This window comes from Phoca vitulina, unplaced genomic scaffold, assembly GCF_004348235.1.
Source record: "Phoca vitulina isolate PV1807 unplaced genomic scaffold, GSC_HSeal_1.0 scaffold11, whole genome shotgun sequence".
Taxonomy (NCBI): domain Eukaryota; kingdom Metazoa; phylum Chordata; class Mammalia; order Carnivora; family Phocidae; genus Phoca; species Phoca vitulina.
The window spans coordinates 33,033,595-33,051,871 of record NW_022589714.1 but is presented as its reverse complement, the minus strand read 5'-3'; the positions used below and the strand labels follow the sequence as shown (position 1 = coordinate 33,051,871).

Genomic DNA, 18,277 nt, shown 5'->3' with positions numbered 1-18,277 from the left:
AAACTCTACTGGCTTTAACTCACTGGTAAATTATTTGTGATTCAAGACATTTTGTCACTTTTTGGTAGTTATTTGTTAATGACACAAATGATTTGGAGAGAAATTAGTGGCTGGGTCCATGGAGTAACATTCACTTGGAATGATTTGACTCTCTTGTACTTACTTGTCTTTGGCTAGCTACATTGATAATTATAATCAGGGCTAATGATTAGATTTTTATGACTACCTGTTGTAAATCCAGACCAAAAAAAACCCTAATCACTATCACATTATCCCTTGACTATGGAGTGGCCTCATATTAGATGATGTATTCTTTTGAGCAATTCCTTGTCTGTCCTTTATTTCACTCTTCAATTACTATATTAATCTAGTAAGTTTTGTTGTTGTTTAAAAAAAAAACTGTTTTCTTTATATGTTTTGCTTCTTTAGAATTGTATCATTTAGACTATGTATCACAAAGGCTTTGCTGTTATTCAATATATATAGTAATGTGGTAATTAAAACTCATCAGAAATCACAATTATTTAATGTAAGAAAAGCAGCAGATTTTCTCTTAAGCATACCTTTTGCAAGAAACCATATTACATGGGACATAACAATCATTTTTGTGAGGCTAATGGGCTGGATTGTGGTAAATGATTACGTACTTTAAATATTAAAATATGAATTCAGTTCACAAGAGTCTGAATTCTAATGAAATGCTGGGAAACAGGATTTTCCAAAGCCTACTTGAATCACCGCTCTGAAAGAAGCCTATATACTTGATTTAAACTTTTTACAAATGTGATATCCCCTCCAAAAATCATATTTTAATATTTTAAAAAAACAATGATTAAGTGTGATCCTTTCATATAGATTTTTCCTTGTGCTGAGGTTGATCTGTGAATATTCACCTTAAAAATGAACACGGTTTTATCAGTGCTCGTGGGCTGTTGATCACTTCCAAAGTTTTACAATTTTCCTATAGTACTTGGGAGCAAAGTTGCTGTTGTGAACCTCATCTGTATGTTGTAGATGGAACTTTGGAGGTTGATTTATGAAAGTTGACCTCGTCCTCTTTTATTTTATTTATTTATTTATTTTATTATTTTTTTTTATCTAGTCCTCTTTTAAATGAGAAAACAAACCTTTGGTAAAATATCATGGGATGAAATTAAAGCCCCATGTTAAGGGTTCAACTTCAATGATGAATCTTTCATTTTAGACAAATTTGTAAAGAATTCCAAGACCTCTTGAGCCAAGATAGATCACCACTGGGATCCTCCAGACCCACTCCAATTCTAGACCTTGACATCCAGAGACACTTAACACATTTCAGGTAAGACTGGCTTTCCAATCTCCTCAGACTCTCTTTTAAATTCTTAAACCATCTTTATTAACCCAGACATTTTTGTATTCCTGTCGCAGTTCCGTTTAGAGATATTGCTTATATATTCATATAGTGACTGACTGAATCTTTTGAAATTGCAAGCATCTAAGATCAAATTATAAAAATAACTAATGCATGAAGCACTTTAGATCAGAAAGTTTAGTGTCTTTGTGCAATTTTCAGGAAATTGTGACTTTGAAAGTGAACACTATTATTTCAAGTAATGGCACTTTTGAATCAGGATTCTGGAATCATTCTTTATCTTGGTGAGGCACGTTATTGAATGGACAGATATGACACAAATTAATGGGATATCATACACTGATTTTACAGGCATATGTTAATAATTTCTGCCCAATTAGAAGCTGCAAACGGTTCTTAAATTAGACCACACAAGTATATTTTAAAGCTCCTGGAATGTGTTATTGAAAGCATATTTAAAATTTTATTTTCTGAGATGCTTTGGAAAAGAATAGACTACTTTTTTCTGGTTAATTTATGCCCTAGAGACAATGTGGAAAGGAACAAGATAATTACTCAGGTAACTTCCAGTTTTAAAGCCCTAAAATTCTAATGCCTTACATAATATTTCTCATCAATGTAAAAAATATTTTGTCCTCTTTTAACTATCATCATTCAGTTTAAAAAACAATGTTAAGCAGGGGTTCCTGGGTGGTTCAGTTAGCTAAGCATCTTGATCTCAGTTCAGGTCTTGATCTTAGGGTCTTGAGTTCAAGCCCCACATTGGGCTCCATCCTGGCTGTGGAGCCTACTTAAAACAAAACAAAGCAAACAAATAAAAACAATGTTAAATAAAGACTATTATACATTAAATTTTAAAATGTTTTCAGTACCTCTCACCAATGATAATGCTTTTGAGGAGGATACTCCCTTATATAAAATAATGGATATTTCAATGAGTTGGAATTTTATCTGCAACATCAGAGATTATTTAAATAGAATATTTTATTTTGCATCATGCCACAAGACTCCTTCAGATGTAGTAAATACATCTTTGGAGACTAAATTTAAGGTTTACCTTCTAAAAATGTACCAGATATACCAAAAATATATCTCACAGGACTTTTCTCCTAGCATTCAATTGGGTTAGTGAAAGTGAGTGTAATAAAACTGGTAGAAATTACAATGCCCAGAAGTTAAGGGGAAAAGGCTTTGGAGTCAATAGAACCATCTTCAAATCCAGACCGTCATACAGCTGAGCTGGGTAGTTTTGGGGTAACATGCATTCTTTCCAACCCTCGATTTCCCTAGCTTTAAATGGAATAAGAACCCTTTTATTATATGGTGGTAGTGAGCAAACATGACATAATGCATATAGGCTGGCTCAGTCAGTAGAGCATGTGACTCTTGATCTTGGGGCCATGAGTTCAAGCCCCACGTGGGGCATAAAGCTTACTTTAAATAAATAAATAAAAATAAATAAATAAATAAATAAAATGAGATAATGAATATAAAGTAAGCATTCAGTGAATGATGGGTTGTTTACTCCACCACCGATCCAAGTTTAGAAGGTATGGTTTGTTCCACTGTCATATCTGTACAAATGTTTTCCATATTTTTGTATCCACACTAAAGATATTTGTAATTTTTACAGAAGTTCAATTCCAAGCTTAATAATTTTTATACAAATTCAAGTCTTGATTTAAGGAAGTTTGTTAAGTTACAAATACACTCTAAGGAAGAATTTATTGTTAAAACATAGAGAATTCAGATTTTATATCGTAGCTACCAGGTTATTTCCAATTACAGGTGCTGCAGCCTTCATCAGACAGTGAGCTGTCCTTTTTCAGGCGCAAAACAAAATACGGCATCAATGTGTAAATTGAATATTGGCGACAGTGTGAAATAAGTAGGCAAACCATGTGTTTGCTCAGCATAGGCACAATCTGCTAATTTGTTGATACTTGAGTTAGTTGCCAAATCAATGCCACAGAACTCCTTAGAGAAAACTTTCACTTCTAAGCTTGAGCTGTATGTTTCCTTCCTGGGCTTTATTTGCTCTCATTTACCTCCCCCCTCTGCAGAATATGGTAACAAACTAGTCTGGTATTGTCCCGAAAAGAGCTACATATATTGAAAATTGCCCCGCCCAGTTAAAAAAGAGCTTATATTTTGGATATACAACTCTCAAGATTATGCATGGCTGCAGATTCTCAGTCACAACCATTTGAAATAGACAGCCATACCTTAAACAATTTAAAACTACATGGTATATCTACTTATAAAAGTATCATCTATAAAAATTTTGGTATTATCATTTATATATTAATATACATGGGCATAAATATTGTATTGTTATAAATATTATTTATTAAGTGTTTTGATATCAGAAAGTTATGATTTCCTATTTCTATGCCTTTTTAATATTTTCCAGATTTTTTATTTACTTTGCTTTAACTATATTCCAGATTATTTATTTTGATGAGATGTTCTGATTTCATAGTGGAAGGTAGTAGGATGATAGAAATCACTTAACTGGTGGAGTTTTGGAATATAGGTGAGGTTCAGTGGGATGGAGTCCGGAGCTGATGACCAAGAAAGAATTCTTGAGGCGTCTTTAGTACAAAATGGTGGTTTATTAAAGCATGAGGACAGGACCCATGGGCAGAAAGAGCTGCTGCCCTGTGGTCTTGAGGAGTGGCTGATTATATACTCAGGAGTTGGGGAGGTGAGCACAAAGGGGGTGTCCAGAAGGACTGCCATATGCTAAAGACTCTCAGGATACTGGAGGCCTGGTTATTGTCAAGCCAAGGTTGTTTTTCCCTCTAATGAGGCACGAACATGAAGACAGTTGGGAGTTTCCTAGAGGAGTGTTACATTCCTCCTATCACACGTCCTTGTCAATGGGCTTCAGGTTCAAAAGAAATTCAATATTATTTACATTTCCTTCTGCCTCAGCCTCCCTCAATTTCATGTAGGGGAGGATGTTAGGGCTTCAGGAAACTGCATTATGGGTCTCTGGAAGTTAGGTTATTGATAAGAAAGCTCTTCCTTGTAAGTCACTAGGACATTTGTAAACTGAGGGAGACTTCTGTCCTGCAGGACTGTGATCTCCATCAGTTAACCATTTGTTTTTCCTTTAGGGCAGCCAGGAGTGCCTGAGGAATGTCACATATATCCCAAAGTGGGTGGGGGGGGGGGGTACCAGCTTCTGCTTTGTCCTCAGCTAGCCTTCTGCTCCCTCATCATAACTAAAATTCACTTTATAGCAAACTTCCTAAATTATATCTTTTTCATTGTGATAAAAAGCACTTAACGTAAAATTTACCATCTTAACCATTTCTAAATGAACAATTGAGCACTGTTAAGTGTATGCACAATGCTGTGCAACCACTCTCCAGGACTTTTTCATTTGGCAAATCTGAAACTCTGTTACCATTAAAAAACTCCCCATTTCCCCCCTTTCCCCCTGTCTCCTAGCCCATGGCAGCTACCATTCTACTTTCTGTCTCTATGATTTTAACTACTCTAGATGCCTCCTATAAGTGGAATCATACAGTATGTCTTTTTGTGACTAGCTTATTTCACTCAGTATAATGTTCTCAAGGTTCATCTGTGTTGTTGCATGTGTCAGAATTTCCTTCCTTTTTAAAACTGAATAATATTCCATTGTATGTATATGTCACATTTGCTTATCTATTCATTCATTAATGGATACCCCTTGGCTGTTGTGAATAGTACTGCTATGAAAATAGGTATGCAAATATCTCTTTGAGATTTTGCTTTCAATTCTTTTGGATATATACCCAGAAGTAGAATTACTATATAATATAGTAATTCTTTTTTAATTTTTTGAGGAACTGTCATAGATTTATAATACATGAAAGAGATTTTACAGTAGAGGATTAAGCAGAGTACAGGTAATTACCTGGGATAATTAGGAAATGCTTTCGTCTTTCTATCCACAGTACTTGGCACATGGTATGTACCCAATAAGTATGTTAATTGTTTTTCATAGTGGCTGCACCCTCTTACATTCCCACCAACAGGACACAAGGGTTCTCCTTCCCCCACATTCATGCCAACACTTACTGTTTACTGTTTCTGTTTTTAATCGTGGCTATCCTAATGGGTATGAAGTGATATCTCATTGTGGTTTTGATTTGTATTTCCCTAGTGATGAATGATGTGAAGCATCTTTGCATAAGCTTGTTGACCGTTTCTATGCCATTTTTTTGGAGAAAGGTCTAATCAAGTCTTTTACCCATTTTTAATCTGGTTATTTGCTTTTTTGTTGTTGAGTTGTAAGTTCTTTATATATTCTGGATATTAGCCTCTTTTAGACATAGGATTTGCAAATACTTTCATTCTGTAGGTTGCCTTTTTATTCTGTTGATTATCTCCTTTGATGCATAGAAATTTTTATGTTGTTCAACTTGCCTTTTTTTTTTTTACTTTTGTTGCCTGTGCTTTTGGTGTCATAGCTACGAAATCCTTGCCAAATCCAAAGTCATGAAGATTTCCCCCTCTTTTCTTCTAAGAGTTTTATAGTTGTGGGTCTTATGTTCAGGTCTTTAATGCACTTTGAGTTAATTTTTGTATATAAGGTAAGGTAGGTGTCCAGCTTCATTTTTCTTCGTGTCTTAAACTATGTCTTTTTAAACAAAAGATACATGGTTGACATTTCCAATTAAAACCCAAATCGAAGTCTCCTGATACAGATCAAGTTTAAATGTATGTCTTTTTTTTTTTTACTGTGCATTTATTAAAAGAAGCCTCAATAGAATAACTTAATAGGACTATAAATGTCAGCTTGCTGCCTGACCTTGAAAAAGACTTCACACTTTTTTTTTTTTTAAGATTTTATTTATTTATTTGACAGAGAGAGACACAGCGAGAGAGGGAACACAAGCAGGGGGCGTGGGAGAGGGAGAAGCAGGCTTTCCGCCGAGCAGGGAGCCCGATGCGGGGCTCAATGCGGGGCTCGATGTGGGGATTGATGTGGGGCTCGATCCCAGGACCCTGGGATCATGACCTGAGCCAAAGGCAGACGCTTAACGACTGAGCCACCCAGGCGCCCCAGACTTCACACTTTTTAAATGTAGCCCTTAAACCTGGTTTCCCAGCTCCAAATCTCTCTTGGAGTTTTTAAAAAATCTCAAGGTCAGGAATATACTTTAAAAGATCTAATTTAATAGGTCAAGTCTAGCATTGGACTTGGGCTTCTGTGTTGTTTGCAGAACTCTGAAGTTGATTCTGGTAGTTAGCTTTAAGAACCACAGCCCTAGGATGTTTCTAGACTATTAGCTTTTATTTATTTTTTTTTAACTTTGGAAGAAAAACCATTCTGATTCATTTTTAAAGTGACACTGAGAATTATATAAAGTTCTGTCTTGTATACCAACGTATTGAAAGCCTTCTGTACTTATTATTCTGCTAATAATCTGGGTAAAAACATGTCAGCATGGAATGTGGCTCTTTCATAATTTCCTACTGACAGCAGTAACTTTAATTTTGATAGAAGCATAAGCTCAAGAGAAAAATTAGTTAGAAAGGAAGCATAACACATTTAACTTTGAAAACAGTCCATTGGCAGAGTCTGATATTTCTACTGTTTTTGCTGAGTTCTGGCTGGGAAAGAAGTAAGGAGAGAGTGTGATTGGATAGGCATAGAGAATGCTCTAATTAGTAACATCGACTTTTGCTATTATTTTACTTGGTCAAAATACCCTTCCCGGTGTAGACCACTTGAATTACTCCTTACAGGGTGGTTGATTTGGTACCTTGAGGACTGTGGCTTCCTTTCGGCCCACTGAATATGTCCAGGTAAAGCTAGGGAATGATCTGACCTCATAAAGCACAGATAACTACTTCCAGTTTCCTGTGGTAGTTGCCATATCTGTGTGCTCTGGGAAACCGTATAGCAGTGACTCTTCTCACAATCTATAGCCTGAAAAGTTGTTTGTTTCCATCAAAATGACAGCAGTCAGGCTTATTCATTATTTATAATTTACTGAGTACCATCAAAAGTGTAGAGAACACAGCAGACACTGTAACACCTACTGGAAGAGGGAAGAGAATTGATTGAAATCTACACAACACCCCACAGATACAATTCCCAGGAACAATGATGGCAATTAGACCAAGGTGGCATGGGGCCTCACAGACAGAACAGACTCAGCTCAGACAGAGGCCCAGGGGCCTCATTTTCTGCAATGTTAGCAACTCCCCTCTTTGCGATCTCAAGGAAGTCTTAGCAACTTTTCCCTTCTTGGTCTCTTACGTTCTCCTAATCACCTTGAATCTGAAGTCAAGGGAAAGCACGTCTGACAAGGGGAGGGAATTAGACTATCTTTAATGTTCCATTCAGAAAAAGCAGTCTAGCAGAAAAATGAGGATGTTTTCTTTCCTAGCACCCATCTTAGGAGCCTGAAATGTTATTATTTCTTGTATTTTACAGTGGTAATGGCCAGTGGTGCAAAGATTGGGACTCAAGGATTGTCGCATTCTTTAGGAACTTGTAATGCGGAGGAAAATTACTTACAAAAACTTATAATATATGAGAGATTTTGTAAGAAAGGATTAAGTACAATACAGGTAATTACCTGGGGTAATTAAGAAAGGCTTTCATCTATCTATCCATAGTACTTAGCGCATAGTGTGTACCCAATAAATATATTCATCAATGTGGATTATGATAATATCTCTATTAGGTCTTGGATGTATTCTCCACTGGGTTATTCCCAGGGCCATGGTGTTGTAATCGAACCATGGGCTAGGGAAGTGAAATGATCAATATGCTTAATTCTTCTGTTGCAGTCAAAAAGTGAATTGACATCACACCTCCTTAGAAATAGACCCTCCCATAGAAATGGGAGAAATACTCCTCCCATCATTCCTGGAAATAAGAAATGTATAGGCACTTCCCAGATACCTGTATATTTGCTGGTGATGACATCTTCTTCATGGATCCTCAATGTTGGAAGGCCCCTTACATTTCCCACTCTCCTTCAACATTTGGATCTTCTCTCCAGCATTCTTGTCAGGTTGTCACCCATTCCAGGCTCAAAAACTTTCAATAACAGACTCTTTTTTTCATTGCCCAGACATCCCTTCTATCTCTGACAACTCTATCTGAAGTGCCTGCCTTCCATGGAGGCAACATCTGTCTCCCTAATGTCCCACTCCCTGGGGGACTTCCACAGTCAGTTTAATTCCGTTTCCCTCCCAATTTCTAAAGACAGCTTTGGTGTCTGGTTTTCTCTTGCTGGGCTATTCATCCCCCTTTTCTTTATGTTCCACATATGACATGAATTCCAGTCAACTCAGCTACTATCTTCTGAGCGCCATATGCTCGGCAGCTCACTCAGGAGAGCATGTGTGTCTCTACTTGAACGTGACCTGTTTGGTTGTCTCCAAGGAGCCCAAAGTGTGTATAGGTTTGTTTTTTGTTTTTATTTTTCTCATTTTGGGGGAATGGGAAAGTGGTAGGGAAGGTAATCAGCAGTGGATAGTTTTATTAATCCTGTGAAATCACTCATTAGTGTCAGAAGAGAAATGAAGAAATTTCAGTGCAATCTCTAATCTCAAAAGAAAACATCATGAAATAAATCATACAATGAGGCTTAGCATGTAAGAAATAAAATTATTAAGCCTCCTTCAGGATGTTCTGCCAATTCAAGAGGACTTCTGGGACCATTTTGTTTAAGAATATTCAAAATAATGGGCCTGAATTGTGAAGAAAAAAAAAATCCTATATTTCCCACTTAAGCTTCTTTATGTAAGGTTCAAATGCAACTTTAAAACTTAAACTTCAAAACCTGTGTGCCATTCCCAGTTGCAAAGAAAAACATACCTGTAAACGGTCAGGTCTTATTCACTAGTTAAATATGGACAGTTTCTATTTACATAAGAGTAAAAATAGTCTCCCTTGAAGTAAAATTTTCACTAGTAAAAATGTAGACTAAAAATAAAACAGGCAACAGTTTTCATCCCCTTAGCAGACAAGTGGAATTATGATGAACTTCTTGTATGAATCTACATTAAATTACATTATTTAACGTTCACTTAACATTAAGCAGGAAATTGAATAAATAAATTAGTTGCCAATATTTATTGTACTTCCCAAGTTGCATGGCACCAAACCAAAGGCTGCAGGAGATACATATATAAAAGCATCCCTTGAAGGTCACTTGATGACATCTTAAATGATTTTTAGGTGCAGCACTTAGGAGACTAGTAATTCAAACAACAGAAACCAGAGGCAACTATTTCTAACAAGTTCCAAACATGGCACCCTAAAAACAACATGTGTGAATAATTGGGGAATGCATAGTTGGTAAAGAAATTTGGGAATTTTTATTTAAATAATTTCTATCTTTGTTGAGCTGAGGATTGGAGGACAGTCTGGGTAGACAGCACAGGATTGTGGGAAGCACTCAGGATGGGTTTCAGGGACCTAACTCGGTCTCCTCTTGTTACAGCTGCTGGTGTGGATTTAGAGGAGACATTTTACCAGTCTGGCCTCTGTACATTCATCCATAAATTGATACAGTTTAGCTGGATGATCTCTAAGGCTTCTTCTAGACCAATGATATTTTACCCCATTTTCCATTTACCGCTCCATGTTAAATCATTACTTATGCTGTGTTTCCATATGATGATGTCATTTTTCTCTTTATGTTTTAGAAATTTGTTCATTTTAAAAAGTCAACAATTGGGGTACCCGGGTGGCTCAGTCGGTTAAGCATCTGCCTTTGGCTCAGGTCATGATCCCAGTATCCTGGGATCGAGCCCCGCATCAGGCTCCCTGCTCAGCCGGGAGCCTGCTTCTCTCTCTGCTCCTCCCCCCTGTTTGTGCTCACGTGCTCTCTCTCTCTCTCTCTCTCTGTCTGAAATAAATAAATAAAATCTAAAAAAAAAAAGAGGAAAAAAATAAAAAAATAAAAAGTCAACAATTGAATAAAATTCATCTAAAATAGCACAAGACCCTAAGCTTAGCCATTCCATTCCCTTATTCTAAATAGAAAATATGAATTGCCTGATAGAAATATAAGGAGATGGTTCATTTATTCCTAAAATCTCTATTGCTATATGCAAAAATAGGGTGCAGATGTCAAATATGTCTTTACCTTCAAAAAGTTGACTTGAATGTGATTGACTTTGGTGTTTCCTAATGCATGTGCAATGATTATATCCATAGCCTCCTTTGCTAATGAGCTGGATTGAAGTAAAATGGAATCACAAGGACTCAATCCCCTTTGGGACCTGAGTAAGTGGCTGAGAAGAGCAGGAGGAACAGGACCTTAGGACAGTAGATGGGCAACACATGTCCCAATCCGGCAGAGATTCAGGGCAGTCATAAATACACTTCTCCAAAGGGAGTTTTTGAGTTTTGTAGAACTCTAGCCCCATGAGATTCTCCTTGAAAGTGTCTCATGGTCAAGTGTTTTATGGTTCGGGAAACCCTGCCTCTTATAATGTGCTTGAATTATACCAGTTACACATTAGCATATCAAAAGCTCCCAGAACCCTTTCTGAATGGAAGAAATACTCAACCCCATGTTTCTAAAACATGATCACAGGAACTCTTTTTTTCTCAGAGTCACTATTAACAGCCCATGAAACTAAGGTTCTACAGAAGTTCTTGGGGGAAATGCTGAAGTTCTTCATTCTCTTTTTCCTGGGAAGGATAGCAGACATGGTAGTTAGGTGTTACTTCTTGGCCCTAAGGGAACATACCCAACTCCCTGGCTGCATTTAAATTGAATGAGTACTGTTTAAAAAATACTGATGTCGTGGAACCCCCCCAAGCGAATTAAATCAGGATCTCTGGAGTGGGACCCACACGTTGGTATTTTTTTAATAAGCTCCCCGGGTGACTTTTCTATGTATCTGAGGTTGAGAACCACTAGCTGAAGGAAGCACAGAATGTTTGTGAGTGCTGTCAAGGCCTTGCTAATGAGTAGATTTCAATAATTTCTCACCACCAGAGAACTGTATACCTTAATTATACACTTTAATGAAACTCCATTTGAAAAGCACTTGGGGCCATGGGACAATATAATCTATGTAGAAAATAAGCACAATCAGACAGTTTCTCTTTTCCTCTATGTCCACGGCCGGTTAGGCTACAAAGGATAGATGCCATCAAGTTTTGGGAGGATAAGCCCCAGCTACTTTCCTCAGGGTGAGGTCTCTGTCCATGGCCTATACTCAGGGTTTGTGCTGCTTCCGAGAGATGAAGTGCCTTACCCTCACAGCTCTGAAAAGAAGTAAGGTTCTGCACAGAAGCCCCACAATCCTTTGTTGGCGTTCTCCAGAGGCTGTTCCCCAGCCTGCTGCCCTCACCACTGTTCTCACGCGTGGAAGAAGGCATTTTTCTGGCTGCCACCTAAAACCATAGTGGGGAGTATAGACTGAGCCTCAGGCTACATTTGGACCTAAGCCTGCAGTAGCTGAATAATCCAGGAGGTCAAGAGAAGGAGGCTTGTCTTCCCCTTAAATCTTGCTGCCTGCATGCCTCCCGGAGGCCAAAAAAACAGAGCTGAGGTTGGTGACAGTGGCATCTGTATGCGATTCAGGAAATCAAAGATGCATGATAGCAAACACCCATTGGAATGATGCAACAGAACAAAATAATGAGAATAATAACCCCAACTATTTCAGCCTTTATACACACTGAAAGAAGTAGAGGAAGAGATGTTTGCTTGTCAAACATTTTCCAGGTAGAAAGTTGAAATTTGACAAAATGAAGTCAGCTTTTACTCTGATTACCTAAATGATGACAATGGGCTATTTTCTTTTTTCTTTTTTTTTTTTTTTTGCATAACATATTTTATTTTATTTTATTTTATTTGTAGTTTTTAATTTTATTATATTATGTTAGTCACCATACAATACACCATTAGTTTTTGATGTAGTGATCCACGATCCATTGTTTTCGTATAACACCCAGTGCTCCATGCAGTACGTGCCCTCCTTAATACCCATCACCGGGCTAACCAATCCCCCCTCCCCCCTCCCCTCTAGAACCCTGTTTGTTTCTCAGGTCCATAGTCTCTCATGGTTCATCTCTCCCTCCAATTCCCCCCCCCCCGCCATTTTTCCCTTCCTTCTCCTAATGTCCTCCATGTTATTCCTTATGTTCCACAAATAAGTGAAACCATATGATAATTGACTTTCTCTGCTTGACTTATTTCATTTAGCATAATCTCCTCCAGTCCCATCCATGTTGATGTAAAAGTTGGGTATTCATCCTTTCTGATGGCTGAGTAATATTCCATTGTATATATGGACCACATCTTCTTTATCCATTCATCTGTTGAAGGGCATCTCAGCTCTTTCCACAGTTTGGCTATTGCGGACATTGCTGCTATGAACATTGGGGTGCATATGGCCCTTCTTTTCACTACATCTGTGTCTTTGGGGAAATACCCAGTAGTGCAATTGCTGGGTCATAGGGTAGCTCTATTTTTAAATTTTTGAGGAACCTCCACACTCTTTTCCAAAGTGGCTGTACCAACTTGCATTCCCACCAACAGTGTAAGAGGGTTCCCCTTTCTCCACAACCTCTCCAACATTTGTTGTTTCTTTCCCTGTCCATTTTTGCCATTCTAACTGCTGTGAGGTGGTATCTCAGTGTGGTTTTGATTTGGATTTCCCTGATGGCTAATGATGATGAACATTTTTTCATGTGTCTGTTAGCCATTTGTATGTCTTCTTCAGAGAAATGTCTGTTCATCTCTTCTGCCCACTTTTTGACTTGATTATTTGTTTTTTGGGTGTTGAGTTTGAGAAGTTCTTTATAGATTTTGGATACCAGCCCTTTATCTGTAGTGTCATTTGCAAATATCTTCTCCCATTCTGTGGGTTGCCTCTTTGTTTTGTTGACTGTTTCCTTTGCTGTGCGGAAGCTTTTTATCTTGATGAAGTCCCAAAAGTTCATTTTTGCTTTTGTTTCACTAGCTTTTGGAGATGTATCTTGAAAGAAGTTGCTGTGGCCGATGTCAAAGAGGTTACTACCTATGTTCTCCTCTAGGATTTGGATGGATTCCTGTCTCACATTGAGGTCTTTCATCCACTTTGAGTTTATCTTTGTGAGTGGTGTTAGAGAATGGTCGAGTTTCATTCTTCTGCATGTGGCTGACCAATTTTCCCAGCACCATTTATTGAAGAGACTGTCTTTTTTCCAATGCATGTTTTTTCCTGCTTTGTGAAAGATTATTTGACCATAAAGTTGAGGGTCCATATCTGGGTTCTCTATTCTGTTCCATTGGTCTGTATGTCTGTTTTTATGCCAGTACCATGCTGTCTTGGTGATCACAGCTTTGTAATATAGCTTGAAATCAGGCAACGTGATGCCCCCAGCTTTGTTTTTCTTTTTCAACATCTCCTTGGCGATTCGGGGTCTTTTCTGATTCCATACAAATTTTAGGATTGTTTGTTCCAGCACTTTGAAAAATGTCATTGGAATTTTGATCAGAATGGCATTAAAGGTATAGATTGCTCTGGGTAGCATAGACATTTTAACAATGTTTATTCTTCTGATCCATGAGCATGGAATATTTTTCCATCTTTTTGTGTCTTCTTCAATTTCTTTCATGAGTGTTTTGTAGTTCCTAGAGTATAGATCCTTTACCTCTTTGGTTAGGTTTATTCCGAGGTATCTTATGGTTTTTGGTGCTATTGTAAATGGAATTGTTTCTTTAATTTCTCTTTCAACAGTTGCGTTGTTAGTGTATAAGAAAGCAACTGATTTCTGTGCATTGATTTTGTATCCTGCCACATTACTGAATTGCTGGATGAGTTCTAGTAATTTGGGGGTGGAGTCTTTTGGGTTTTCCACATAGAGTATCATGTCGTCTGCGAAAAGAGAGAGTTTGACTTCTTCTTTGCCAATTTGAATACCTTTTATTTCTTTTTGTTGTCTGATTGCTGTTGCTAGGACTTCTAGTACTATGTTGAACAACAGTGGTGAGAGTGGGCACCCTTGACGTGTTCCTGATCTTAAGGGAAAGGCTCTCAGCTTTTCCCCATTGAGGATGATATTCGCTGTGGGTTTTTCATAGATGGGTTTTATGAGCTTGAGGAATGTTCCCTCTATCCCTATACCCTGGAGAGTTTTGATCAGGAAAGGATGTTGTATTTTGTCAAATGCTTTTTCTGCATCAATTGAGAGGACCATATGGTTCTTCTCCCTCCTCTTATTAATGTGTTCTATCACATTGATTGATTTGCGAATGTTGAACCACCCTTGCATCCCGGGGATAAATCCCACTTGGTCGTGGTGGATGATCCTTTTAATGTACTGTTGGATCCTATTAGCTAGGATTTTGTTGAGGATTTTGGAATCCATATTCATCAGAGATATCGGTCTGAAATTCTCCTTTTTGATGGGGTCTTTGCCTGGTTTGGGGATTAAGGTAATGCTGGCCTCATAGAATGAGTTTGGAAGTTTTCCTTCTGTTTCTATTTTTTGAAACAGCTTCAGTAGAATAGGTATTATTTTTTCTTTGAATGTTTGGTAGAATTCCCCAGGGAATCCATCAGGCCCTGGACTCTTGTTTTTTGGGAGGTTTTTGATCACTGCTTCAATCTCGTTACTGGTTATTGGCCTATTCGGGTTGTCAATTTCTTCCTGTTTCAGTCTTGGCAGCTTATAGGTTTCCAGGAAGGTCTCCATTTCATCCAGATTGCTCAGTTTATTGGCATATAGTTTTTGATAATAATTTCTAATAATTGTTTCTATTTCCTTGGTGTTAATCATGATCTCTCCCCCTTTCATTCATAATTTTATTAATTTGGGTCCTTTCTCTCTTCTTTTGGATAAGTCTGGCCAGTGGTTTATCAATCTTATTAATTCTTTCAAAGAACCAACTTCTAGTTTCATTGATCTGATCTACTGTGTTTCTGGTTTCTAATTCATTGATTTCTGCTCTAATTTTAATTATTTCTCTTCTAATGCCTGGCTTAGGCGTCATTTATTGCTTTTTCTCTAGTTCTTGAAGGTGTAGACTTAGTTGGTGAATTCGGGATTTTTCTGTTTTTTTTGAGTGAGGCTTGGATGGCTATGTATTTCCCCCTTAGGACCACCTTTGCAGTATCCCATAGGTTTTGGACCGATGTGTTTTCGTTCTCATTGATTTCCATGAATTGTTTAAGTTCTTCTTTGATTTCTTGGTTGAGGTTCCATGGTGTAATGGTTAGCACTCTGGACTCTGATTTCTTGGTTGACCCAAACATTCTTGAGCAGAGTGGTCTTTAGCTTCCAAGTGTTTGAATTTCTGCCAAATTTTTTCTTGTGATTGAGTTCCAGCTTTAGAGCATTGTGGTCTGAGAATATGCAGGGAATAATCTCAATCTTTTGGTATCAGTTGAGACCTGATTTGTGACCCAGTATATGGTCTATTCTGGAGAAAGTTCCATGTGCGCTCAAGAAGAATGAGTATTCTGTTGTTTTAGGGTGAAATGTTCTGTAAATATCTATGAGGTCCATCTGGTCCAATGTATCATTCAAAGCTCTTGTTTCCTTGTTGATTTTCTGCTTAGATGATCTGTCCATTGCTGAGAGTGGAGTATTGAGGTCTCCTACAATTAACTTATTGTTATCAATATGACTCTTTATTTTGGTTAACAGTTGGCTTATGTATATGGCTGCTCCCATGTTGGGGGCATAGATATTTACAATTGTTAGATCTTCTTGTTGGATAGACCCTTTAAGAATGATATAGTGTCCTTCTGTGTCTCTTATTACAGACTTTAGTTTAAAATCTAATTTGTCTGATATAAGAATTGGTACCCCAGCTTTCTTTTGAGGTCCACTGGCATGGAAGGTGGATCTCCATCCCTTCACTTTCAGTCTGGATGTCTCTTTAGGTTCAAAATGAGTCTCTTGTAGATAGCATATGGATGGGTCCTGTCTTTTTATCCAATCTGCAACCCTGTGCCGTTTTATGGGAGCATTTAGGCCATTCACATTGAGAGTGATTATTGAAAGATATGAGTTAATTGTCATCATGTTGCCTGTGAAGACGTTGTTTTTATAGATTGTCCCTGTAAATTTCTGTTGTAGATCACTCTTGGGGTCTTTCTCCTTTTATAGAACCCCCTTAATATTTCTTGCAGGGCCGGCTTAGTGGTCACATATTCTTTCAACTTCTGCCGGTCGTGGAAGCTCTGCATCTCTCCATCCATTCTAAATGAAAGCCTTGCCGGATAAAGTATTCTTGGTTGCATGTTCTTCTCATTTAGTACTCTGAATATGTCTTGCCAGGCCTTTCTGGCTTGCCAGGTCTCTGTGGATAGGTCTGACGTTATTCTGATGTTCCTCCCTCTGTACGTAAGGAATCTCTTCCCCCTAACTGCCCTTAAGATGGTTTCCTTGGTTCTAAGATTTGCAAGTTTTACTATTACATGCCGGGGTGTTGGCCTGTTTTCCTTGATCTTAGGAGGGGTCCTCTCTGCCTCTAGGACTCGAATGTTTGTTTCATTCCCCAGATTAGGGAAGTTCTCAGCTACGATTTGCTCAAATACATCTTCTAGCCCTCTCTCTCTCTCCACTCCCTCCGGGATTCCAATTATTCTGACATTAGAACGCTTCATGGTGTCACTTATTTCTCTGATTCTATTTTCATGGATTCTGAGTTGTTTTTCCCTGGCCTCCTCTTTTCCCTTTTTATCTATTATACTGTCTTCCAGATCGCTTATTCTCTCTTCTGTCTCAGTTACCCTAGCTGTTAGATTATCTAGATTGGATTGGATCTCATTGATAGCATTTTTAAGTTCTGCCAATTCCCCTTTTATTTCTGCCCTTAGAGACTCTGTGTTGCCATTAATTGATTTCTCCATTCTAGCCATTGTCTTCACAATTGCTAGCCTGAATTCCATCTCTGACATCTTGGTTATGTCTGCATCCATTTGTAAATCTGCAGCATAAGTCATAATCTCTGAGTCTTTACTGTTTTGGGGGCTCCTCCTCCTAGTCATTCTGTTGATGGGTGTTTGAGGGAATGTATAGAGTCCAAATTATTGACCCGAACCCAAGCAAGATGCACCTGTTTTCTTGGGACCTTAGGGTTGCTGGCCTCTTGTTTTCCCAGCCTATCTTCTGCGGGAGGGGCTTGCCGCACTGTTACTCAGGCAACCCTGTTTGGGCGGAGTTGCCCTGCGCCCCTGTGGCGGGGGATGGGCTCAGTGGGAATCAGTCTTTGGGGCTTTTGTTCTCTGGCGCCTTTCCCTGGCGGCTTTCCACGTCTCTTCCGCAAGTCAGAGCAGAAGAGACCGTTTCCAACCCTCTGCCTCAGAGCAGAGAGATCGCAGTCTGTTCTTCAGTGAGCTCTCCAGGCCACCCTGTCTCCGTTTCTGTCTGTGCTGCTATAAACTGCAGCGTCCTGGGTTGTGCGCCCCTCCGCAGCGCCCCCAGTCCTGCCTCCAGGTCAGGGCACATCTCTGCCCTTTGGGCTTCTAAAACCGCCAGCCGCTCCCAGCTTGAGCGCCCGCCACTCCGCTGCTTGGGGTTTCCACCCCCCGGGGTTGAAGTTCACCGGCACGACCCTGGCGCACGGGGTTTCCGTCTCGGAGGCTGCAGTTTGCGTTTGCGCGACCGTCGCTCCGGTTTCTGTCCGGGGGGCTACAGTTCGCTTGCGCACGACCCCGCCGGTCTGGTCCTCCACCCTGGGGGCTGCCTTAAAGTCCTTTCCTGACGCTACCGGTCTGCGAGTCTGTGCCCCGTCCACAGCGCCCGAGGCTGTCGCTCACCGGCGGTGGGCTATTTTCTACTGATGTTCAGTCTACTAGTTTGTAGCTCAATAGTATCTAATTATGTTCAGCTTTTTGTATCCCAAAAGAAAGCTAGAAAATGCCATCCATTGTTGTCAGACACACCTGAGTGACCTAGTTTCAGTAGGAAATACTAATGAGGCTGCCATTTCCTTTTCAATATATTTT

General features: G+C 38.9%; 1 protein-coding gene across 1 annotated transcript in view; it reads left to right on the top strand.

Moving 5' to 3' along the window:
- TFAP2D (transcription factor AP-2 delta) overlaps positions 1-18,277 on the top strand; it is a 62,177-nt gene that overhangs the window by 34,852 nt on the left and 9,048 nt on the right. The window contains exon 7 of the mRNA XM_032410153.1: positions 1,205-1,318. Coding sequence (XP_032266044.1) covers positions 1,205-1,318 — 114 coding nt within the window. The remainder of the gene's footprint in view (positions 1-1,204; positions 1,319-18,277) is intronic.